Source organism: Microcaecilia unicolor, chromosome 6, assembly GCF_901765095.1.
Source record: "Microcaecilia unicolor chromosome 6, aMicUni1.1, whole genome shotgun sequence".
Classification (NCBI taxonomy): Eukaryota; Metazoa; Chordata; class Amphibia; order Gymnophiona; family Siphonopidae; genus Microcaecilia; species Microcaecilia unicolor.
In genome coordinates this window covers 84124147-84149372 of record NC_044036.1, presented here as the reverse complement: position 1 = coordinate 84149372, position 25226 = coordinate 84124147, and the positions used below count along the sequence as shown (strand labels likewise).

At 44.6% G+C, this 25226-nt stretch overlaps 1 protein-coding gene across 6 annotated transcripts in view; it reads left to right on the top strand.

The window, feature by feature from the left end:
• Positions 1-25226, top strand: part of RABGAP1L (RAB GTPase activating protein 1 like) — an 803631-nt gene that overhangs the window by 718335 nt on the left and 60070 nt on the right. For all 6 annotated transcript variants that reach the window (XM_030206422.1, XM_030206421.1, XM_030206423.1 and 3 more), the window contains one exon: positions 14274-14366. In XM_030206422.1, the coding sequence (XP_030062282.1) occupies positions 14274-14366 (93 nt within the window). The remainder of the gene's footprint in view (positions 1-14273; positions 14367-25226) is intronic.

Here is a 25226-nt window from a genome sequence, read left to right as displayed (position 1 = left end):
TCGCCGAAGAGGGTGGGGGAATTCTTGAACCCCTGGGGAAGCCGGGTCCACGTATATTGCTGCTTGGTTCCCGTCTGTAAGTCTTCCCACGTGAAGGCAAACAACTTCTGGCTGTCGGCAGCAAGAGGGATGGAGAAGAAGGCGTCCTTCAGATCAATGACACTGTACCACTTGGTCTGAGATGGCACTTGGGCTAGGATGGAGTAGGGGTTTGGTACGAGGGCAACTATATCGGCTACCTGGTTGTTGACTTTCCTCAGGTCCTGGACGGGTCTGTATTCGGATGTTCCTGGCTTCTTAACGGGCAACAATGGGGTATTCCATGCGGATCTAATTGGTTTAAGGACCCCTTGTTGGAGGAGTTTCTGTAGGTGAGTTTGCATGCTATGCCGAGCTGCATAGGGGATGTGGTATTGTCCTTGGTTAACCACTTGAGCATTCGGTTTGAGCTCAATCCAGATGGGGATAGCGTTAACGGCCAGTCCTCCTGGGTTCGCTTCTGCCCATACATCAGGCACCGCATCCATTATGGCTCGCCTCTGCTGGGCGAAAGGGGTGTTCTGGTCGTAATGGCAGTCGCCAGGTCCTACAGTTGGGGGAACGTGTAGTCTCCATTCTTCTCTCACTGGGCAGATAAGTGTTACTGGCCGATCTTCGAAATGAGCTTCCACTTCACCCGTGGTCTTGAACTTCAAGGTGGCCTGGAGCTTACAGAGTAGGTCTCGACCGATCAAGGGGACTGGGCATCCGGGGATGTGTATAAACTGGTGAGACACCATCGTCCCTCCAATCTGGACTTGGCGTTCCTTGAGGAGGGGGGCTGCAAGGGATTTCCCGGAGGCTCCCACAATTGGTATAGTTTCTTTCGTGGCTGGGGCTATGGCAGTGGTGATAACAGATCGCTGGGCCCCCGTGTCTAGTAAGGCCTTCATAGACTCTGTCCCCACCCGAATTTCCACCAGAGGGTCAGTGGGGACTCTGCCCTCCCGGTTCCTTCATGCTGTGCTATCTCGGGTAGCGTCCACAGCCATTTGCCATTCCCTCCGGTCATCCCGTCCTCTATCTCTTCGGCCCCTTCCCCTGCCTCGTCTGGGGGCCCCTGTATGGTCGCCCGTCTCCTCCTCCCTCTGCCGGTCCCCTGGTTCCTCTTCTCTCGGGCTGTCCCGTGTTTCCTCTGGACAATCAGCCCACCAGTGTCCTTCTTTTCGACAATTTGCACACTGGTTACGTCCTAAGGGGGACCGTGCCTCTCTTGTCTTTCTGCCCCTCCCCCTTGGTCTAGGCCTCAGGCGTTCCTCCAGTACCGTGGCCAACACATCTGCCTTTTCCCGCATCCGCCTGGTCGATTCCTTTCGGGCCTCCACCTTCTCCTCCTGGTCGCGATATCCGAATACGCGATCAGCTATAGCTTTCAGTTGGCTGAGGCTCATCCCTTCGAACCCCTCCGTTCTCTGTAGCTTTCTTCGTATATCCGGTGCTGACTGGCTAACAAAACTCATAACCACGGTTGGGAGGTTCTTAGGGTCTTCGGGATTTATCGGGCTGTGCCTTCTGAATGCTTCCATAAGTCGTTCAAGGAAGTCCCCTGGACTCTCGTCCTTTTGTTGGACTACACTGTGGATTTTTCCCATGTTGGTAACCTTCTGCTTCCCCTTCTTTAAGGCGGCCAGGTACGCCTGCTGGTATCGGCGGATAAAGGTTTGGCCTTCGGCGGTTCGGTAGTCCCACGTGGGAGCAGCGATGGGCGCCTCCGTTTCTATTAGGTTCTGTAAGTTGGCATGGGCCGGATTCGCATCCCGGACGGCTTGTTCCATATTTTGTTGTAGAAGGCGGCGTTCTTCAGTGGTCAGGATGTGGGCGCTCAACTGCCTAAGGTCTGCCCAAGTCGGGTTATAACTGTATATAATGCCTTCCACCAGCTCTATCAACTGCTCGGGTTTCTGGTCGTAGGACGGCCCATGGAATTTCCAGTTATACAAATCGGCACTTGAGAAGGGAACGTGGCTGTAAACTGTTGATTCAATGGGCTGGCCCCCCCCTTCCGCCGGGTTAGGGGTATAGGTGGTGGACTGTCGAACTGGGAATAAGTTGGTGGCCTCCCCTTTCTTGCTCGCAGGGAGGGCATTTCGCGGACTCGATTGGGGGAACCGAGTAATGTTCTTCACCACCCGTTTACTCTTCCGTATGGTTGCGGGGCCAGGTGACTCGGGTGAGTCTGGACGGGACGTCTCTCCGGCCTCCGTCTCCGACCCGGAAGCCTCAGCGTTATCCGGCCCCTCCTCCAGGCTCACGATGTCAGGGTATAACGGGGCATACGGCGGTGGCGCGATATCATCTTCGTATGCTTCCGCCGTAGCAAGTATCGGGGCCTTTGGGGGCTTCTTTTCGGGCAAACCCTGAACTTTCCCTAGGGTTTTCTTTGGGGGTCTCGTTCTAGAAAGTGTGTTGGTAGTACTAGGCGTAGTTCCTGTCTTGACAATGGTAGCAGGGGGCGTGGTCTCAGTGGTTTCTACGCTAGGGGCGGTCGGCCGTATGGGGGCGGTCCCTGCGGCCTTCTGAACGGCAGCGGTTGCCGAGCTTTGGAGAGCGAAGGCATGGGTCGGCAGGGCTTTAAGTTTGGTTTTCCGTCCCTTTCTCTGCTTTACCACCATGAGGGCGGCTTTTTCTACCTTCCGTTGGGCCCAAGCCGGCGGATCCCGGACTACATCCAACCATGCTTGGATGTACGGAATGTCCTCGGGACAGCCTGGGTTTCCCTCGACTATAACGATATTCATGACCGCCGCCACTTTTTCATACTCGAATGACCCTCCCGGGGGCCATTCAGCAATTCCTAGCCCTGGCCACATAAATTGACATCTCTGTATCATCCCGGCCCTGCTACATTTATCCTGGTCGAACACTTCGCTAAAGTGTTCTGTCATTAAATCTAACGGTGAAGACCCACCCCCGCCCATCCTAACCTGAGTGCCAAAGGACAGGTGACGGACAGAGGGGGGAAAGGGGCGGTGGAGGAGTAAGGGGTCTCGTTCCACCAGATACAAAAGGGTCAACACTCGGCCTGACCAGGACGCGGTCGCCCGGCCTGGAACTGCAAGCCCATTCACACACTTTCATACACCACAAGAAACCCCCCCGTTCGTTCGCCGCTCGGTTTCATCGCCAGAGCCTAGTGAGTTTCGGGACCTAGTCGTATACCAATAGTCCGTATTAGTCACTGGCTAAAAGAGGGTGATCACGCCTCTTCTTCGGTCCTTACTGGGCCGGTCACTACGTAGAGTATACTCGCCTGTCCGCCGTGTTCGCAGGCCGCGCCGTCGTACGCGCCTCTCCAGAGAGGAAAAAAGAAAAAGGAAAAGGTGCCTTGCCAGAACCACACAGCCCCCCCTACAGTCAGGCAGAGTTGATCGACCCTCCTCCGGGAGATGGACGCTGAAATCAGCGGTGGCCACTCACCACCTTCTCAGGTGGGGGTCGATGACCCGATCCGACCGCAGTGGGGGAGGGGAAGAATATAATCCGATTCCCCTTTCTACTTCTGTCCCATCTGGGTCGCCAATGAAACAGGTGGGAAATCAGGAGACGAAAGGCAAATTTTGGTTCCAAACAAGGCAACTTTATTGCTAGCAAGTGAACAGCACCGAGTAGCCTCGGGACACTGTGTGTCATAAATCATCTGACACTTACATTTATACTTCCCTACTGGGCCTGCGCATTTGGCCCCTTACACGTCACAACCGACATGCGCAGTAAACATTTGTAGTTCTTACAGTACAAAATTGTAGTCCCAGCACGTACACACGTCATAACACTGAAATGATACTGGCAATAAAAACGAAACTTAGCAGCTTATTCTTCACACACACAATGCTCCTTTCTAGCACAGGAGATAAGGTGCGGCTCAGGAATGCAGGGGGGTGTCAGCACCCTCCAAGGTCGCCTATTCAGATGGCGTTGCTACGTGCAAGCTGGTCTTGTATAGGCCTTGCAAACTACTGTTACAAGCTATATGTCTAATAGCCCTGCATTCTGTCTGTACATTAGTAAACAGCAAACTTCTTTGTTAGTAAACAGTAAAACTGGATAAGGCACAAATGTCCAGTGCAGTAATAAGGTGTGGCTAAACAGCCAAAAGCAGAGGTAGAGTGCATAAGTAAAAGTCCATCAGTAGGCCCAAAAACATGAGGTTGTCCTGTTGCTCAGTAGTATGCATAGTATTCGAACAGTATCCGGCGGTCCACTCCTTCAGTCTCAGCCAGGGCATGTCCTCTGTGCGGCCTGCCTTCTCTGATGCAACTTCCTGTTGCTGCATGAGCAGAAAGGGGCAGAGGGAAGGCCCCAGGGCTGGCCGGAGAGAGCCTGGCTTAATCGCTGTAGCTGCTGGCAAAGATGCACAAGTTTTGTTTTTCTTCGTTTGCAGTTGGATTATCCTGTTTTAAAATTTTAGGTTAAAGTCAGTTTATGAGGGTTCTTTCCCTTTCTATGGAGCACGGATCTGGAATGAATTGCCTATATCTATCTTTTCTTAAGCATTTAAAACCTTTCTTTTTTTAACGTAAATAATAGGTTACGTAGTTTAAAAAGAATTTAGCTTGGTTTATACTGTATTTGTGGTAATTCCTGTGATGTATGAGAACCTTTTTACTTGTTAACTGCTGTGAATCCTTTAGGGAATAACGGATGCTATATAAGACTCTAATAGTATAGAATAGACCGCGGGAGGGAAAAGGAGAGAGAGAGATGGTAAACCAGTGGAGTGGGGGAGGACAGAGAAAGCAGATCGGAGGAAGAGAGTTGTTGGTTCCGAGGGGGAAAGCGAGGGGGAAGGTCAGGACAGAGAAAGGGAGGAAAGAGAGACTGAATGGGGGAGAAATCCTAAACTTGAGAGTAGGGGGAGTGTGGGGGGTTCAGAGGGAGAGAGGTGTTAAATCCAGTAATAAGTTTGTTATAAATGCAGGCTTTTTCATATTAATATTAAAAAAAATAATGGAGCAGCAGGTAGATGAAGGTTCACTGTGTGTGTGTGTGGGGGGGGGAGGGGAGGGGAGGGGCACTGCTGAAGGTACACCTTGAGAAGGGGGTGCTCAATTTTGGTCCTTGAGGTCCGCAACCCAGCCATGTTGTCAAGATTTCCACAATGAATATGCATGAAATCTATTTGCATGCATGGAGGCAATGCATGCAGATGTTATGCAATTCATTGGGGAAATCCTGAAAACCTGATAACTGGGTTGCGAACTTTAAGGACCAACATTGAGCACCTCTGACCTAGAATATCAGATTCCGTTGGGCCATTCCTGACTATCCTGCTATTTGGCTTCATTACCTTTTTATTTGTTCTACCGGTTTTGTAACTCTAAATACCGAAGCAAAAAAATAAAAGGATCTGTGATATTTATATTGGCCCCAGTGTTACTAACTTGGTTTACAGATCCACCCATAAATTATAACATTCTGTTCAGTTCACTGTTGTCCTTCCTGCACTGCCTCTCCCCTTTTGTGATGATTTTTTTTTTTTTTTTGCAGAATTATAGCTGCTGACTTGAAGCCACTGAAAACTGAAAGCAGTAGATTATTTACCTAATGGGTGCAGCATTTTCTCTGAACTATGTATGTCAATCTAGTTCATCTCTGGAGTGCAGTGTGTCAAAAGAGAAAGGGAAAACATGATCTAAATACCTGCTTGAACATTTCAGATTATGTCTAGCAGTTGAATTCTTTCCAGAACCTTATCACCTTGGTGTGAAACTTATCACCTTTAGAAGTAGATCACAAGTCACTGGCTTTGATGGGCTCCGATTCAATCTGCTTGTAGACATTTCCTTACAGAACCATTGCATAGTCAGGGCTGGTATTGTTCTATAATTATACACCCATAGTTGCTACATTCCACATTTCATTTCTAGTGGCCTAGTGCCCAAGAATAAGGTGTACATAATTACATAAAAGGCCATTACTGAGTTCATTACTGCTTTCATTGCACTCACCTACCCAGACAATGAAATTAAAGGATTTGCAATGCCTATTTTTAGGCTTGTCCAAGCCCAGTCCTTGAGGCTGCAAACACACCAGGTTTTCAGGCTATCCTTAATGAATATGCATGAAAGAGATATGTGTGCATTGGAAGAGCAGGCATGCAAATTTCTCTTATGCATATTCATTAGAGATATTATGAATACCTAGCCTGCTTGGACTAAACTTGGACAAATCTGTTGTAATCCACTGATAGAATTAGAATCTGATTTGAATATTGTAATTAGGGAATAACATATGGAGCTTGAATAGGTAATAACCTGAAAATTGTTTTAAAAATTGTCCGCCAACAATGTGCACATATTTTTAGTCATGCCAGTTAGGGGCAGGGTTGGGGATGAGATCAGTGGTTCCAAAACCTGGACCTGGGGGTACCCCAGCCAGTCAGGTTTTCAAGATATCCACAATAAATTTAAATATTCATGAGAGAGATCTGCATGCATGCACTGCCTCCACAGTGTGCAGATCTATCTCATGAGTATTCATTGTGGAAATCCTGAAAACCTGACTAGCTGGGATGCCCCCAGGACCAGGTTTGGGATCCATTGGATTAGAGTATGGACATAGGTGGTTTGTTTTTTTTATTTTATTATTTATTTGGATTTTGCTCACACCTTTTTCAGTAGTTGCTCAAGGTGAGTTACATTCAGGTACACTGGGTATTTGTCCCTGGAGGGCTCACAGTCTAAGTTTGTACCTCAGGCAATGGAGGGTTAAGTGAGTTGCCCAAGATCAAAAGGGCCGGTAGTGGGATTTGAACTGGCCACCTCTGGATATCAACACCAGTGCTTTAACCACTAGGCCACTCCTTTGTTTTGAAATCCCTGTCCATATTTTGCCAATTGTACTGAAAAATATGTGGGTAGCAGAGTATCTGCCTTTTCCAGAGTCCCCTTCAGAATTTAGGTTTGAAAATATGGGGATTGTTCTGCACCTTGGGTGCTTCCATACTATGGACTTTGTTCCTGCTTCATAGCAGGTGCACATCAGCTCCAAAAAGCATGAGATTTCAGATGATAATGTTGGAAATGCTACTAAAAAATAAATGGATAGATATAGATATATAAAGTAGCCGGTATGTGAAGTACTTTACAAAGCGAGGCTTTAAATCTCATTCTTTATCCAAAAAATGCAGTTTGTGGATTCCCCTTTGTATTTTTGGCACCTGTCTTTCAATATCTGCAGTTTCTACTCCACTCATTATCGCATAAGTAGCAAAGGGCTCATTTTTATACCTATATCTTTTGAAATGTAAGAAACTTAACTTTCTAGAGAGATGAATGATTTATATGATAGTCTTTATGATATTACAGCTTTGTCTGTGACAAAAAGATATTAAATGCAAAATCCATGTCCAGATAGCTCAGAATGGCAATTTAGTTCAAAGGGGAATCCAGAAACTTACAGCAGTTCTTCAGATGTCCAAAATATGCTGAAAAAGAAAAGAAAGAAAAACTGGAAACAAATATGAGACAGGATAACAAAAAGTTCTACTTATTAAACGTCCCTAAGGTATTAGTTAATGTGTTACATTTTAGGACATTCCAAGCATCTTCCTATACAGTTCACACAGAGAAAAGTTCTTTACTACATGTTAACTGCATCAGGAATCATTTAATGCACTAACTACATCTATTCAGGTGGGATTAACTGTGCCACATTAACATTTAATGCACACTAACTATCTCTGCAGTCACCAAACTCAACCAAGTTAATTGTTAGCTGTTAATGCGGCATTTATCATGAGTTAGTTAACTGCTAAGGTGTGTCATTAACTGTTAGCAATTATTAGTTGTTACATTAACAGCTAACACAGCTTAGTAAGTAGGTGCCCTAAGTATCCTAATGATTGGGTATCACATGCCCCAGTGATTAATTCAGTAACTGATTTATGCATGATGACTGTGTACCATGGGGGGCCCTGTGATAACCAGTGTTAAAGTGAGTACCAGAGAGTCCTTACAAATAAAACATGTGAGGGAGAAGAGGAAGGAATGGTAATAGAAAAAAAAAGTTTTTTTATTTTGTAGGTGATGCATTTTCCAGGGTGATGCTGAGAATTTTGTGTAGAATGAGCATTTTGGATCGACAGTTCTTTTGACCAATGGAATCTTTTCTTTGCTAGACATGGATATGAGGTTGGCGAGGAGTCAAATCTGAATCTGAACTGTGGTCATAAAGATATATTTTTGCTTCAGTTTCCTCCTGCTCCTTTCATTGAACTACAGTGCCATAAGCTTTCTTTTACAACTACCTACAGATTTTCTCCCAATTTAAGTAAGCCTCAGGGGCCACCAGCTGCAGCTTCCTCTGTTACCTAGTCAGTGAAGGCTTCCTATCCAGCCAGTAGGGGTCACTGATGAGTAGTGACTGAAACTTTCTCCTCTCACAGAAATGGTGCTTTCAGTAAGGATTACAGAGAGACAATCTGTACAAGTGTCACTCAAGCCAGATCTATAGCTTTCTGTTGCTTCAGAGATCTCCAACAATACAACCAGTGATCTCAAACAGCATTGAAACTTTCCCTCTTCCCCAAACCACTCAAGATTCCAAAGATAACAGAAGAAGGTCACATGATGTACATGCATTGTACAAATACCAGAAAAACAGCCATGGTCCAGTCTTCCCTTTCCCCTCTGCCCAAGTACCACTCAGGTGGAGGAAAGAGAGCCCAGCCTTTTGTTCTGGAAATACAGCCACACAGGACTTGATGCAGTTGTTAAAACACTGCTGGCAGCCTGCCCACCTGCAGGTCATATGTCAGAGTTGCTGATCTGACCTAGACTCCAACCCATTCAGTGCTCACTGATGTTCTTTGCAATAGTGGAAGGCAGTCAGAACTACCAGCTCCTGCATACTGCGGGGGGGGGGGGGGGGGGGGGGGGGGGGGGGGGGGGGGGGGGGGGGGGGGGGGGTTCTAGCCAACATTGAAGCAAGCAGGCCTGAATAAAATGAAGTCTGTAGGACAAGTGCACACACTGCCAGGAGCAGGCCCAGTTAACTCTGGGCCTTATACTGTAAGCACTGAACAGGTTACACATAACAACAGCACTAAGACTTACATACACAAAAGCCCAACAATTTTTACAAACATGTACCCTAAGAACAATTTCAGGGAGCAATAAAAAAAATGCTAGAGGTTAAAGGACACAGGGTTGCCATGTTTTATGTGACAAACATATTGGAGCTTTGCCATACTAAAGATCCAGCTTACTTGTATTCCATCCTGAAATTTCGGCCACCTCTGCAGTCTGTAGGCTTCAAGTTTCAGCCACCACTGCTGTCTGTAGGCATGCACAGCTCATTAGAAGATATAACTAACAAGGAAAGTAGAGAGGCCGAAAAGGCTCAGCCTGAAAGAGCACTTGCTTATCTGGATTGTTAAGACTTCAGATTTTTAGAGCAAGCATGACATCTGCTATCCAGAGGTTTGCATCATTTGCCCAAACTTTGTTCCAGGTACATCAGGCAACGCATCACAATACACTTTGCTGGTACTGAACACTGCATTAGGTGAGACATCATGGTACTAGAGAAAAACAAAACATCAAAATTCAGACCCTCTAAGGAATAATGTTCCTGAGCTATTCAGTGAGTTTTCACTGCAGACATCTAATTCATGTGCTACAGCAATACAAGGTAACAGAGGTCAACTAGCAAGAAGGCACAGAAAAATCATTTGATCTTTTCCACTCCTAGGACTCGAACATTCTCTAGGAGACAAGAAAAAAGCAAATCAGTTTTTAGAAAGGTGGAGCTAGCGGAACCTATCAGGCTGGATAGTAAGTACATGGACAGAGTATTCAGCTAGGAACAGAGTTGACTAGAGCAGGTACATAGATGCCTATACCTGGGCCAAAGTAAGTGCAGACAGGTATGCTGTATAAAAGTCACACCTATTTTCTAGATGCAGGATAAAACTAAGGCTAAATAGGCAACCAGAGTCTAAGAGGAACTCTCCAGCCAGGGTATTCTGGGGTCCAAGAAGCAGGTGGTTCGTTGAAGGCCTCTCAGGAGGCCCGTTATTGGATTAAAAGAGTCCCATATATCTGTGCAAGGAGAGGACAAGTTTGTATGCTCCTGTTGAACTGTCAGTAGACTCACTGAGAATCCTAGCAGAGGCTTTCAATTTTCTTGGCAAACTACGCAGCTAAAGTTAGGCGCAGTTTATAGAATATATGTAGCATCTGTCCCAGTGACTAAAATTTAGGCGCAACCATCTGCACCAACAAAAATCTGGTGTAAATGCCTGTGCGAAACTTTGGCGTATTCTATAGCGGTGAGTGTAATTTTGAGGATCGCCCATAACCCATCCATGCTCCTCCCATGACCACACCCCCTTTTGTGATCTGCACATTAGAATTTATGCGCAGCACTTTACAGAATATGCGTAGAAAGTTGTGTGGATAAATTCTGATTAGTGCCAATTAGTGCTGATAATTGCTTGTTAGTGACCAGTTATCGACACTGATTAGCTTGTTAAGCAATTAAGTTGAATGTGCAGATTGGCTACGCGCTGATTTGTGAGTGCAACTTCAGTCACGGTTTATAGAATCCAGGGGATTGGTTGGTCATTGTAAACCGTCAGAGCTGTATATAAAATGTCCTGAGAATGGCAAGGACAAATCAAACTCGGGTATATATATAAAGTAACACATACCATGTAAAATGAGTTTATTTTGTTGGGCAGACTGGATGGACCATACAGGTCTTTATCTGCCATCATTTACTATGTTAAAATCACTGCCGTACACTTTTGAATGGGCAAGCTGGTTCTGTTGTTGCAGTTGCAGTAAGCCATATGCTATGTTGAATAGGTGCTTCATTGAAGGGGGGGGGGGGGCAGCACCAGGGTCTCTCACCCTCTGCTGCTCCCAGGCTGCCTGCACCACAGTCCCCAGTCTCCCCTTGCCTACCCTTGACTCCCTTCTGTCTGCCACCCGGTCCCCTGCATTTAAAAAAGCATCTCAAAAGTGGCAGATCGCCTCAGGCGGGTCTTCCCTCACTGTGTCCCACCCTCCTCTGATGTAACTTCCTATTTCCACAAGGGCAGGACACAGTGAGGGAAGACCTGCCCAAGGCAATCTGCCACTTTCACACAGAAGGCGCTGCACTTCCAGTTTCAAGATTTTTTTTTTTAATGAAGGGGGTCAAATGGCAGGCAGAAGGGAGCTGAGGGAAAGTAGGTGGAGACTGGGGACTGTGGTGCCGGTGGCCTGGGAGCAGGAGAGGGAGGCGACAGCAGTAGTGATTGGGGGGGGGGGGGGGAGATGGAGGCAGCAGCAGGGCAGCATCGATCCTTGGGGGGGATGGCTGAGGGCTCAGTCTCTCGATCGCCCTATCTGCATCTAGTGGCACTATAGAAATGATTAGTAGTAGTACTACCAGGTTATAAATTAAAAACTGGGAAATGGGAAGCAGTACATAAGTATTGCCATACTGGGAAGGACCAAAGGTCCATTGAGCCCAGCATCCTGTTTCCAACAGTGGCCAATCCAGATCACAAATACCCGGCAAGATCCCAAAAATGTACAAAACATTTTATACTGCTTATCCCAGAAATAGTGGATTTTCCCCAAGTCCATTTAATAATGGTCTATGGACTTTTCCTTTAGGAAGCTGTCCAAACCTTTTTTTAAACTCCGCTAAGCTAACCGCCTTTACCGCATTCTCTGGCAACGAATTCCAGAGTTTAATTACATGTTGAGTGAAGAAACATTTTCTCAGATTCGTTTTAAATTTACTACATTGTAGCTTCATCGCATGCCCCCTAGTCCTAGTATTTTTGGAAAGCGTGACCAGACGATTCACATCTACCTGTTCAACTCCACTAATTATTTTATAGACCGCTATCATATCTCCCCTCAGTCGCATTTTCTCCAAGCTGAAGAGCCCTAGCCGCTTTAGCCTTTCCTCATAGGGAAGTCGTCCCATGAATGTGGACCCTCGTATATCCTGTGCCTGCTTTCAGGCGTGTCATCTTTAGAAACATTGTACCACGCTATCGTTTGTGAAACAGCCAGTATCTGGGGACCTAATACCACCTTAAACTGCCCCTTCAGATTGTTTTAAAGGAATGCAACACCCTATTAAAATTAATTAAATACAAGTAAGATTTGTAAATGCAACAGTTGTACTAGCACAAAAGAAAAAAAACCAAACCCCTTATGTTTCTTCCCTTTTAGACTTTAATTTGGTGGTGATATGCAGGTAGGCAACCAGCTAACAGCGTGTGATAAATCTGCTTGGAAGGTATCCTAGCAACACATTGATCTGGGAGCCTGCGCTCACTCCCTGAAGATTAGCATGAGGGAAAACAAGCTTGGTGGCTCAAATATGCAGCTGGTGTCTTTGAAACCTGGTCTACGTGTATTATTTATTTATTTAGTATTGTTTTAGTATTAATAATAATTTGTATCTATAAGGAAACCAACCAAGACCTAAGCAGCACACTTCACAGCCATGCTGGAAGCCACCTCCGAAACAGATGGTCTAGCAGTACCCTTGTACTGTTCTGCATCTGTTGAGATAATCATTCTCTCAGTTTAGAAAATGATAGTATGTGTTCATTTTGACAAAACCCCATTGGACTACCATAGATTTATTTTTGGCCTTTTGAGGTATTTTATTTCCCATCATTACTGTTTCCTGAAGGGTATGCATGTGGTGAAAGCTACAGAAATCCAGTGCGGGAGAAGAACAGAAATTAGAGTTAACCTGTAGAGATGCTAATTTGTAAAGATTGATATTACAATAAGGTGTGTGTGTGTGTGGGGGGGAGGGGGGGAGTTATCAATGTGGGCTACTGTTAAGTCAGGTTATTTTACCACAGGGTCCCATTTTATGTAATGAGACCTTGTGCTAAAATAACTCGACTTAACAGTAGCCTATACTGATAACTTCCTCCCTAAATCTCATCATTTTGTAAACCTAAAATCTGGTTTAAAAAATAATTTTGTAGCCAATCAGACTATATAGAATTTTCTGTAAACCTTAAAATCATAACCTTTTGTTGTTGTTTATTTTTGTCTGGTCTTGTTTTATGCCTATTCCAATCTTCCCTATAGAAGTCAGGTTGGATGAGGGTTTAAAGAGAAATCTCCATAGTTAAAATGGCGGCACTTTTCAGTGCTTCCCAGCTCCGAGTTGAGGAATGGTCCCAAAGCATTGCTTCTATAATAATCCTTGACCTCATCATCTTACAAGCCCATCACTTTACAAGATGAGACTCATGGACAGGGACATAGCAAGCTATAATTGTGCCCTTTGCAATTGCCCAACATGGCACCCCCACTGACCCCTGGAAGAACCTTCCCCCTGAAAACCTGCCATGCATCCTTCCCCAAACTGCCTCTTCCCCAGAAGAAGTCCAATCCAAAAAATCATTCACCTCCTCCCAGTCCCAGCCTACCTGAAGAATGCGCTGCTACCCATGCTGGCTCTGGGTTCAAAATGGCGGCCACAATCTCTAGTGGTAGTCTTGTGACTTCAGGATGGGTTGGAGTCTTGGGAAGCAGGCTTCTGAGGGCAGGGGGCTTTTGGGAGAAGGATAAATACATTTGTGGAGCACAGGGAGAGGGAGGGGAAGGGGAGATGTTGGTCAAACAGGGGAGGCAGTTTTGGCATCCTAGCCTCCCTTGTGGCCACACCAACGGCATATTACTCGCTATGGCCCTGTTCACAGGCATCTTCATTGCTGTGGACTAGCTCTATCAATAAGGGTTTAGTAGTGTTAATGCTTTGTGATGGGGTGAAATGTACTTCACCTGTCTGATTCTTTGATTTTTCTGTTTTCAGGTTTGTTTGTTTTTTTTTCCCAGCACAAAAGTTACACAGTCTTAATTTAGGAAAATAAATTACTAAATATGCTATATACCTAAACCACACAGGTCTTCATTTCTTAAAAGACGAGGAGCTTTGCTTGCCCTGTCAGATTAAATATCTTGCTTGAAGTGAACATTATACACATGTGGTGGTAATGCTGAGATTTTTACTGTAGAAGCTGCCATGTTGGTAAGAATGCTAGAAGTGATGACACGCACTAGTGACCAGCTGAATAATGTGGTGTGTTGTATAACATTTACTGCTTTTGTTGGCACTCTGATCACATTTTGATCTTGGAGTCATAGAAAGTAGCCAATCCTTGCAAGGTCTGCAGGGTACTCCTGACTTTTTCTGCTTGTGGAAAGCTGCTTTGGAGTCCATTTTCTAATGGCATATTCTTACCATGTTTTCCACAGGTACCCACAAAAAAGCTGAAGAAGTATGAGAAAGAGTATCAGAGTATGCGAGAGAGCCAACTGCAGCAGGAGGACCCTATAGACAGATACAAGGTAGGAGAAGCATCACATACAAACTTTACAATATAGCCATTTCTCAGTCTGACTTCAGCACTTAAAGCAACAGCGCCACCTAAGGGCCTTGAGACTTTCTCTTCCCTATTCACAAAGACCAAGTGAAAGATTTATATTGACATCAGTGAAAAGTGAGGCTTGTCACTTCAGCGGTCTTTTATCAACACTAAGACAAAGAGTCTTCATATACCCGAATTCCAAAGTAAAAGGATTTGTATCAGTTTTTCAAATTGTGCACAGTTTTGTGATGTTTTCTCTGCTTTGGATGAAGGTTCCTGATGGTTGTCCAATAATTTTTAATGGTTCCTGAACATATGATTAATTAAGCTCTAAGGTATCTGATGACTGATTAGTCCATTATTCTCTTTGCTGTTCTGTATGTCTCTGCACATGCCAGTTCCCCAAACTTGTTTCTTAAAAGCAAGTATTTTTGATATGGAAACTTTATGTTGATAGTTCTTTTAAAGATATAGAAGTTTACATCTTTAAAAGGATGTTGGATTGATCTACTCGCTGTCTTTTGTATCTGGCATCATTATGATTGTTTAGTTTTGTGTTTTTTTTAATCTGATTCAGTGTTTGTTACCTCACATGTTGTAACTGTATTTAGCTATTATGGTTTTCCCTTTTCATTTCACAGGTTACCTAGAGTGTGGCACTTAGGTGCCTTCTGAGAGAGGATCAGGCATTGCAGCACTTGCCTGCTTGTTAAGAACAGTATTGGAATAGAGGAGGTGGCAGTGGTGTAATTGGCTGTTAAGCACAGAAAGTTTATGTCATCCTTAGGGCTGTGCATGAAATTAACACAGGTTTACTACTTACTTGCATAACTCTTCTCTTTCTTCCAATGCAAGCTAATCTCAGTGCACCACCTCTGCCTGTCAGAAAACTCACAGAAACTGATGCAGATGCAAAGTTTTGGGACAGGTTGCTTAACTAGAAAACGTGAAGGCAACTCTAGAAAGAAATGAGCAGATCTTAGGATACAGGAACATAAGAATTACTGGGCCAGACCAAAAGTCCATCTAACCCAGTATCCTGCTTCTAATGGTGGTTTATCCAGGTCACAAGTATCTGGAAGAATTCCAAAAAGTAGCAAGATTTCATACTACCTATTCCCATGGATAAGTGGTGGCTTTTCCTAGGTCTACCTTGATAATGGTTTATAGATCTTTCCTCCAGGATTTTGTCCAAACTTTTTATAACATAGCTACATTATAAATTCTTTTACTGCATCCTCTGGCAACAAATTTGAGGGCTTAACTATATGTTGAGGGAAAAAAATGTTTTACCTTTTTGTTTTAAATATATTATTATGTAACTTCATGGAGTTTCCCCTAGTCTTTGCACTTTTGAAAGAGTAAATAAATGATTCATGTCTAGCCATTCCACTCCACTCAGGATTTTGTAGACCTCTCACATCTCCTCGGCCATCTCTTCTTCAAGCTAAAGAGCTCTAACCTCTTTAGCCTTTCCTCATAGAAGAGGAGAGTAACTAGGCAGATTTTGCATTTGCTTGGGGCAGCAGCATTTAGGGAGTGGCAGTGCAACAGAAGAGCATATTTTTATCTCCCCTTCCACTTGCACATCTAGCATGCTGCTCCTGCTGCTGTCTCTGTTGCATCACTTCCCAGGCTGCTTCGAAGGTATTTCATACCAGTGCAGGGCCTTGCATGGAGGCCCATGTTCAAGTGCTGCAGACGTCTGCCTCCTTCTGACAGGAAGTTCTTCATCTGGGGGAGGCAGTAACACTTAAGCTGTAGCAGCAGGAAGAGTGTGCTGGACACAGGACTGGGGTAAGGAAGGGGAGATGAGATACTGATCCTGGGGGGGTTGGGATGGGGATAGGGAGGAGAAGGTTTAATGTTAGAACAGAGGGGGCATGGCCAGTGCTAGACATGATGGGGGCCAGGGAGAGGGCCCCAAAGCTTACTTGCAGATAGTCCCACTTTCAAATTTAGGCATGTTTGGGGCGCCCAGTGAGGTGGGGGCTCAGGGCAATTGCTCTGTTTGCCCACCCTTACCGCTGGCCCTGAGGGAGGGGGTAGGCAGGGAAGGGAGTGATGAGATACTGAACAGGAGGGGACAAGGGAGATGTTGGCTACCTGGGGGAGGGGGGGGAAGCAGGGGAAGAGGAGATATAGGACTACTAGAGAGGGGGGTGGGAGGGGTTAGAGCCTTGAGCACCTCTGGAGGAGAGGGAGAGGGAGCATGACTGAGACATCAACATTAAATTACACTTAAGGATGCACATTTAGGAGGCCATTTTAGAAAGGCTTTTGTATGTGTAAGTCCTCTTTCATATGTGGAAAAAAATGCTTTTCTAAGATCATGTCTCTGTAGCCAAATGTTTTAAGTGTGTATACTGACAGTAACACGCATATTTACATGCAGGCTGTGTTTAGACATTCCCATGAGTAGCATTGCAATGGACGTGCATATGTGCACATTTATGTCTATCTCAGAGCAGGTGTAAATTTGTTCATTTGCATGCATTGTGGGTCCTTTATAAAGGTATATAGGTGCCTATGCTGCCTGTATAAAATACAGCTTCTAGATATAATGATTAGGTAACAGTAAAAGAAATTTTAACACAAAACAATGGGAAAATAATAGTGAAAGACCTCAGAAAAGGAGTTAGGAGTTATTAAAAACATTTTCCCTTGTACCCCCTTGTTCTGTCACTGTTCGAGTCCTTATACAGCGGCCAATCTTTTCAATCTTATTGTCTTTTATATTTTATTCTTTTAATAAATGCACTTAAAATGTGATGGAAAAAAGTTTATAGCAGTTCAAATTAAATCATTTATCTTTTACAATTGGACTCTGTCTAATTCCCTCCTCTCAATTTGAATTTCGTCAAAAGTTGACTTCTTCAGGGGTTAACACTGCATTCCAAATACAAGGTATTTGTACAGCATGACATCTATTGAGACTACTGTTGGCATTCTTACTTCCATTATTTTAAAATGAGCTTCCATAAAACATTGTAATCAGCATCAAAATATGTGAAAACTTAACCTGAATGATTTTTAATTTTTGAATTATATATAAAAAAAAAATCTTCAGTTATACGCAGTAGTTTTCGGTTGTACCCAAATAGTTTTCAGTTTTACCTAAAAAGAAGTGTCCTGCTCCATCGAAGTCCCAGGTTCAAAGTGGTGGCTTCAATCCCTACTGCTAGGATATTTTGCTTGAACACAGTATGAGGTTCAATTCGCTATCCTCAGTTTATAATAGATAATATGCAGGTGTCATCCAGTCAGTTAGTTACCTCAGTCTCTGCATATAGTATCATTATGTGCAAATACAGAAAATATCAGAAAGGGAGATCAGACTAAAAAAACAGATATTTAACTGAAAAAAACAAGGTTCACACAAGTGGGTCGAATGACCATGATTGATCCTAAGCACAAACTAACTTTCCAGAACTTTCTGGTAAAGACTACAAATCTTTACAGGCATGTGGAACTTTCCATGCTAATATAGTCCCCCCCCCCCCCCCCCCCAGTAATTGCTGCAATATAATTAATGCCAAGGGAGGGGGTAGGCCACCACAGAGAGAAATTCCACCCAGACCCTTTCTTCTGCTTGAGGGTCTTAAGGATACAGTTTTGATAGAATCCAGCTTGTTCTAACCCCAAGGTTTTCTTCACCGTCCAAAACCATAATGACCTTCCTTTTCTCCCAAGGCCCCCAAGTCAGAAACAATCAACACAGTGTATAATATAATGAACTAATTCTACTTAATCAGCTGAGAAACATAAGAAAATTTAATAAGGGATAGGCATGCACAGGGAGTACACAGAATTTAAGACTAAGCAAGTATGCAAGTGACAGAAAACATAACTTGTTTGTAATATGTTGTGTAAACTGATGGCAGTGTAAGGCTAGCACAGGAAAAAAAAATCTACAGTTCAGCATTAAGTAGGGAACCAGTTCAATGGGATTAGCAGTACCCTTGAACCATTTATTACAGAACAGGATGATCCAGAAAACGGCTTTTTTGTCCAATCTAGGCAAGTGGAAAAATACAACACAGCCCCTGTGTAGGAGATTAGTGTGGCCTGTTCTGTTGCAATCTCTTATTTCCACTAGGCTTTAGGTGATTTTTGAGTAATGAGGTCTTTAGGTGGTGTACACTGAACGCTTGACCACATTGGTCTTCACCATAGGAGCTGACTTTTCAAAATTATTGGGGGTGCTAAGTCCAGTGGAAATAACTCCTCCCTGGACACATACAAGGAATTTTCTCAATATTGGGGGTGCTCAAGCACCCACAGCACCCACAGAGTCGGCTCCTATGGTCTTCACTAATCTTTAAGTAAGGCAACTTTGAAATGAAAGGAGCCTCACGGAGAAGCAACAAAATCTTCCTGTTCAGAGCTGTGGACTAATCACATTGCTGAGTAACATGTGTCAGTGACACCCTGGCCTGTCCCCAGGGTCCCTGTCTCTCAGTTCCCCAGTCCTTCTGTCCTTTTCTCAACTACTCAAAGACCTGATTTGGTTAGTGCTAGAGAAGACTAGAAAACTGAGGAGATTGAAAGGTGCCATCCTTCCATGATTCACAGAAACTCCTCTCCAGGCAACACACCATGACTCTACTAAGAGCAAACACACCAAGCCCTCTGTACCCCAGGTGATAGTGAGCCCCTCTTAACAAATGTTCCATTTCTTAGTGCCAGATGGGGGCTCAGACCGTGCAGAGAGCAGCATGCATGGAAGTAGCTTCTCAGCATTTATCACCCCGCAGCCCAGCTGTAATATCCAGTAAACTTGCATGCCTAGCTTCCACCTTCACCTTCTAGGAGTGTTTACACACTCTGAATATGTCTTCCCTGCCTTGTTCTGTCATTGGCCCATGTGGAAGCTTCCTTTTCTTCACTTACGCAGGCCAATGAGGATTCCATCAGGCATGCAAACAAAAGAAACCCCATTGAAAAGGCAACAGGGGGGCCACTGACGAAATCTATCTGTGGGGCTGTCATTGGTTCATGGGCCTTGCAGTGAAGAACCGTGCTTTACACGGTCCAAATCTAGCTATTTCAGTGCTATCTAATATCCTGGCTAGCAGGGTATGATTTTGCAGGATCTACTTTAGTTGATCAGGTATCTGTTGAATGATCAGTCACTAGCTTTATCTGTATGTACAGTTACACACAGAGACTTTTACCACTCACTTTTCGGCAGCTCCAAAGTCCAGTTTCTCAAAGCCTCTATCCTATGGCTCTGGAAAGCAGGGGCTAGCTTAGCTGGATGCCTGTTATTGAAGTGAACAGGAATGCTGAAAGAGAAAAGGACAATACAGGCTCTGTTAGTTCTAGAGGAACTCCTCCGCTCTCTCTTTCATCTCCCCTCAGAGGTACTCCTTGACACAGTATTAGAACACAGCTCTCCTGGATGGCAGGGAGATCAGTGTGATCTATGTCTACAGCCAGTCTCTTCTTGGATCTTTATTTTTTATTTAATGCATTTATATCCCACATTTCCCCACCAGTTGCAGGCTCAATGTGGCTTATTTATGCTGTAGTAGGACTACAGAACAAATAGTATATTTAAACAGTACAAACAGTAAAATATTAAACAAAGATTGGCATTATAATAAGCAACAGGATAGTAAGGAAAATGTAAGGTTTAAGTGCCATCTTTAGGGTGCCATCTTACTTCTGAAACTGTTCCTCAGGTACTGGCTCCTGGAATGCATCTCCTGGGACTGTTAATGCTGCTGCCAGATTTCCATTCTTATATAGCCTCCTTTCCCAGAAATCCCATCAGCCCCTGCTCCAGACTATCTCATCCTGGAAACTGTCTTTGGTTCAGTTCTATACAGTGGCTTGTAGAAGTCTTCACACCTTTGTATATTTGTTTGCAATCTGCTATATACAAAATACATTTCAGAATACATTAAAGTAGGAGTTTGTTCCATTGATCTATACAATACAAGCTGCACTTTCAGCATGAAAGAACTATTACAAAAATAATCAACAAGGAATTAAGGATAAGAATCCAGAGAGTCATGGTCGCATAAGTCTTCACACCCTTCACGCAGTACTTGGTAAAAGGCCCTTTTGAGCAATAACAGTTATGAGTTGGTTAGAATGTTTATCAACTTTGCACAGAGGGATTTTGGGGTATCTTTATATAAGGGTAAGCCTCCTTGATGACCAGTGAACACAGCCAGTTACTCTCTGTGTAAAGGCAGAAGTCTGGTGTCCATGGAAATCATTTAGATTTTTTCTCCTGTTAAACATTTATTGCAGGAACAGATCTGAGAATTTGGGTCTAGGATAAGTACAAATCCTCCAGTCTTTTGGGGTTCTAAAAAGTATCTGGAGTAAAATCTCTCCCCTCTCTCTTGCCCAATGGGACCAATTTGACATCTGTAGTCAGGAAGATGGAAGAGATTTACAATTTGAATAGCCCTTTTGGGTTGGCATTTTAGAGGGCTCGTCAAGAGATGTAACCTGTAATTACCCTTCACAATCTGGAGAGGATGGTTTGTAGATATGTCATCCGTAAATATCAGAATTGCAGCTTTGTGGCTCGGTCTTCTTTAGCACTGCTAATGATGTTATAGAGAAAGGCCTCAACCAAATAGCAGAATTCAAAGTTAGTGATGGAATATAGAGGCTAAACTATAGAACGAGAGAGTCGAGAGAGACCAGCAATAGCCAAGAGGACAGGCAAATACATTATTTATGTTTATTTCTTTATTTTCAGCACTTGATATACTGCAAGTGATCCCTGAGGTGACTATGCAGTTTGCAATTTCTATTATAGGTACTTTGCACCGTCCCTAATGGGCTCATAATCTAAGTTATATATTGTACCTGGGACAATGGAGGGCTAAGTGACTTGTAAACCCAGCTCAGAAATAATTATGCAATTTTAAGAAAGCAGCTAGTACATATCTAAAGTTGGAATACTGTTAAAATATAGAATGAAATCTAGGCCAGCCTTTGTAAATAGAAGCTTGTTTCTTGACTAAACAGCCATATCTTGGTGCTTGATAAATCTAGCTTCAAGAGGCACAGTTTTTCCATACAAGCCCAAAAAGCCCCCCCCCCCCCAAAAAAAAAAAAAACACAAGAAAAAACCTGCTTATATGTCCTGAGGATGCAGTCCTAGGAGACTGACAGACAATTGGAAGCAAAAGAAAACTGGCATTAGACATAAAAGAAGTATGCTTTTCCAAGCTTATGGGGCAATTCTATAATTTGGTACGAAGAAGCAGGCACCACAATGGGGCACACATAGCACCCATTCTATAACACCATGTAGGCACACCAAAGACATTATAGAATACTAGCGTAAAGCCACATTGGTGTGGCAAAATGTGGGCATGCCTACTTAAGAACATAAGAATAGTCATACTGGGTCAGACCAATGGTCCATCTAGCCTAGTGACCTGCTTCTAAAAGTGGCCAATCCAGGTCAAAAGTACCTGGCAGAAATCCAAATAGTAGCAACATTCCATGTAGAACCTCAATGAATAGCAAGATTCTGGAATCCTAAAGAGTAACAAGATTCCATGCAGAAGCTCAAAGAATAGCAACATTCCATGCTACCAATCCCAGGGATGAGCAGTGGCTTCCCCCATGTCTGTCTCAGTAGTAGAATATGGACTTTTCCTTTAGGAACTTGTCCGAATATTTTTTAAACCCAGATACACTAACCACTGTTACTACATCTTCTGGCAAAGAGTTCCAGAGCCCAACCATTTGTAGAGTGAAAAAGTATTTATATCTCCCCTCAGCCATCTCTTTTCCAAGCTGAAGAGCCCAAACCTTTTTAGCCTATCCTCATATGAGAGGAGTTCCATTCCCTTTATCATTTTGGTCACTCTTCTTTGAACCTTTTCTAATTCTGCTATATAATTTTTCAGATATGGCGGGGCGATTTGGACGTCCTTGCAAAATAGCAAAATCCAGGGGCGGGTAAACCCGTATTTTCGAAACAAGATGGACGTTCATCTTTCGTTTTGAAAATACTATCAGAGAAATCCAAATCCTTAAATTTGGACGTCCCTATGTTTGATCGGCCCTAGATATGGACGTTTCTGACTTTCGGCAATTTTCGAAACCAAAGACATCCATGTCAAAAATGGCTAAATGCAAGCCGTTTGGTTGTGGGAGGAGCCAGCATTTTTGGTGCACTGGTCCCCTGACATGCTAGGAGACCAACCGGGCACCCTAGGGGGCACCGCAGTGGACTTCATAAATTGCTCCCAGGAACATAGCTCCCTTACCTTGTGTGCTGAGCCCCCCAAAACCCACTATCCCCAACTGTACACCACTACCATAGCCCTTACGGGTGAAGGGGAGCACCTATATATGGGTACAGTGGGTTTGTGGTGGGTTTTGGAGAGGTCGCTGTTTCCTCCACAAATGTAACAGGTAGGGGGGGTATGGGCCTGGGTCCGCCTGTCTGAAGTACACTGCAGTACCCACTAAAACTGCTCCAGGGACCTGCATACCCTGTCATGGACCTGAGTATGACATCTGAGGCTGGCATAGAGGCTGGCACGACATATTTTGAAAGATGTTTTTTGAGGGTGGGAGGGGTTAGTAACCACTGGGAGAGTAACAGGAGGTCATCCCCGATTCTCTTCGGTGGTCATCTGGTCATTTCCGGCACTTTGTTTGTGCCTTAGTCATAGGAAAAACAGGTCCGGGAGAAAACGGCCAAGTGTTCGTCAGGGACGTCCTTGTTTTTTTTGATTATGTGTCAAGGACATCCAAGTGTTAGGCACGCCCAAGTCCCACCTTCGCTACACCTCCAACACATCCCCTTGAAATTTGGTCGTCCTTGCGACAGAGTGCAGTTGGAGTCATCCTAAATCGGGTTTCGATTATACCGATTTGGACGTCCCTGAGAGAAGGACGTCCATCTTCCGATTTATGTCGAAAGATGGATGTCCTTCTCTTTTGAAAATGAGCCCAATGACGACCAGAACTGAACTCAGTACTCAAGATGAGGTTGCATCATATAGCGATACAGAGGCGTTATAGTATTCTTGATTTTATTTACCATTCCCTTCCTAATTATTCCTAGCATCCTATTTGCTTTTCTGACCTCTCAAAGGTCAAGATGCTGCACACCCCAGTCGAGATGCCGCACCCCCCACCCGGGCATTTTACCTGGTCACGGTGAATTTCCAAACCCGGCAGTGGCAGTGATTCCCATATGCTGCCCTGCCGCTGCCGACACCCACCTCTTCCCTTTACTGCAGCTGCCTGAGCAAAACAGGAAATTTGTATTCAATTCTGGTCACCACATCTCAAAAAAGATATAGTGGAATTAGAAAAGGTGCAGAGCAGGGCGATGAAAATGATAAAGGGGCTGGGACGACTTCCCTATGAGGACAGGCTAAAGCGGCTAGGACCAGAGCCGTAGCGAGGGGAGCTGACACCCGGGGCGGGTCGCCGCTGCGCACCCCCCCCCCCCCCCCGGGTGCAGCAAGGCGCACCCTCCTCCCGCTGGAGCACCCCCCCCCCCCCAGAGCGCATACCTGCGGCGAGGGACGGGCGGGAGGGCTGATCCGCCCCCACTGCATGTTGCTGGGGTGTGTCCGCGCTGATTCACTGCTCTCTCTGTCCCGGAACAGGAAGTAACCTGTTCAGGGGCAGAGATGTCAGTGCACCAGCGCAGAGCTGACACCCCCCAGCGGCGTGCACCCGGGGCGGACCGCCCCCCCCTTCCTACGCCACTGGCTAGGACTCTTCAGCTTGGAGAAAAGACGGCTGAGGGGGAGATATGATAGAGGTCTATAAAATAATGAGTGGAGTAGATTAGGTAGATGTGAAGCGTCTGTTTACTCTTTCCAAAAATACTGGGACTAGGGGGCATGTAATGAAGCTACAAAGTAGTAAATTGAAAATGAATTGGCGAAAATCTTTCTTCACTCAACGTGTAATTAAACTCTGGAATTCGTTGCCAGAGAATGTGGTAAAAGCAGGGTTTAAAAAATATTTGGCTGGCTTCCTAAAGGAAAATTCCATAGACCGTTATTAAAACAGACTTGGGGAAAATCCACTGCTTATTTCTAGGATTAGCCATTATTAGAAACAGGATGCTGGACCTGATGGACCTTTGGTCTGTCTCAGTATGACAATATTTATGTACTTATAAAGAGGCGGGTGCTGGTGGCGGCAGGGCGGCGTATGGGAATCGCTGCCGCTGACGGGTTTGGAAAGTCCCTGTGCATACCCTTCCACCCACTGATTATGTCTCTACTTCCTCTCTTTGATTGTATTTCTTTCTTTCTAATAGACAGCTTTTAGATTTGTTTTAAACCGCATAGAAGGCACCACGTCCCTTTACGGTATATGGAGTCATTGTAAATACGTTTTTAGAAATTTCCTGAAATGCAGTGTTTGAGATGACTAATTGAATATCATTTGCATAGAAGATAGCCACATTTAGAGTTCAGGTTGGCTAGAGGTTACAGATAAAGTTTAAATATTGAGTGGGCATTGTGGGACCCCAGAACTTACAGAGTGGGAAGCTGAATAAAAATTGTCCAAAACAGCTGACATGTGTCTGTCTGACAGAAATGACATAAACCAGCCATTGTTCCCTCTAAGCTGAGCGGGAGTCCTCCAACTGCATTGCGTCCAGTGTGTGTGTGTGTGTGTGGGGGGGGGGGGGGGGGGGTGCTTCAGTGTTGTGTTTTCAAAAGCTAGGGACAGGCAGGCTTCATGGAGCCTCTGCTAAGCTCACCTGTCCCTCACTATTGAAAACTAGTGAAAAAGACCCGTTTCTCAAACAAATGAAACGGGTGTTAGCAAGGTTATCATGTAATGGCGATTATGTTTTTAAGGGAATCGTTAGGAG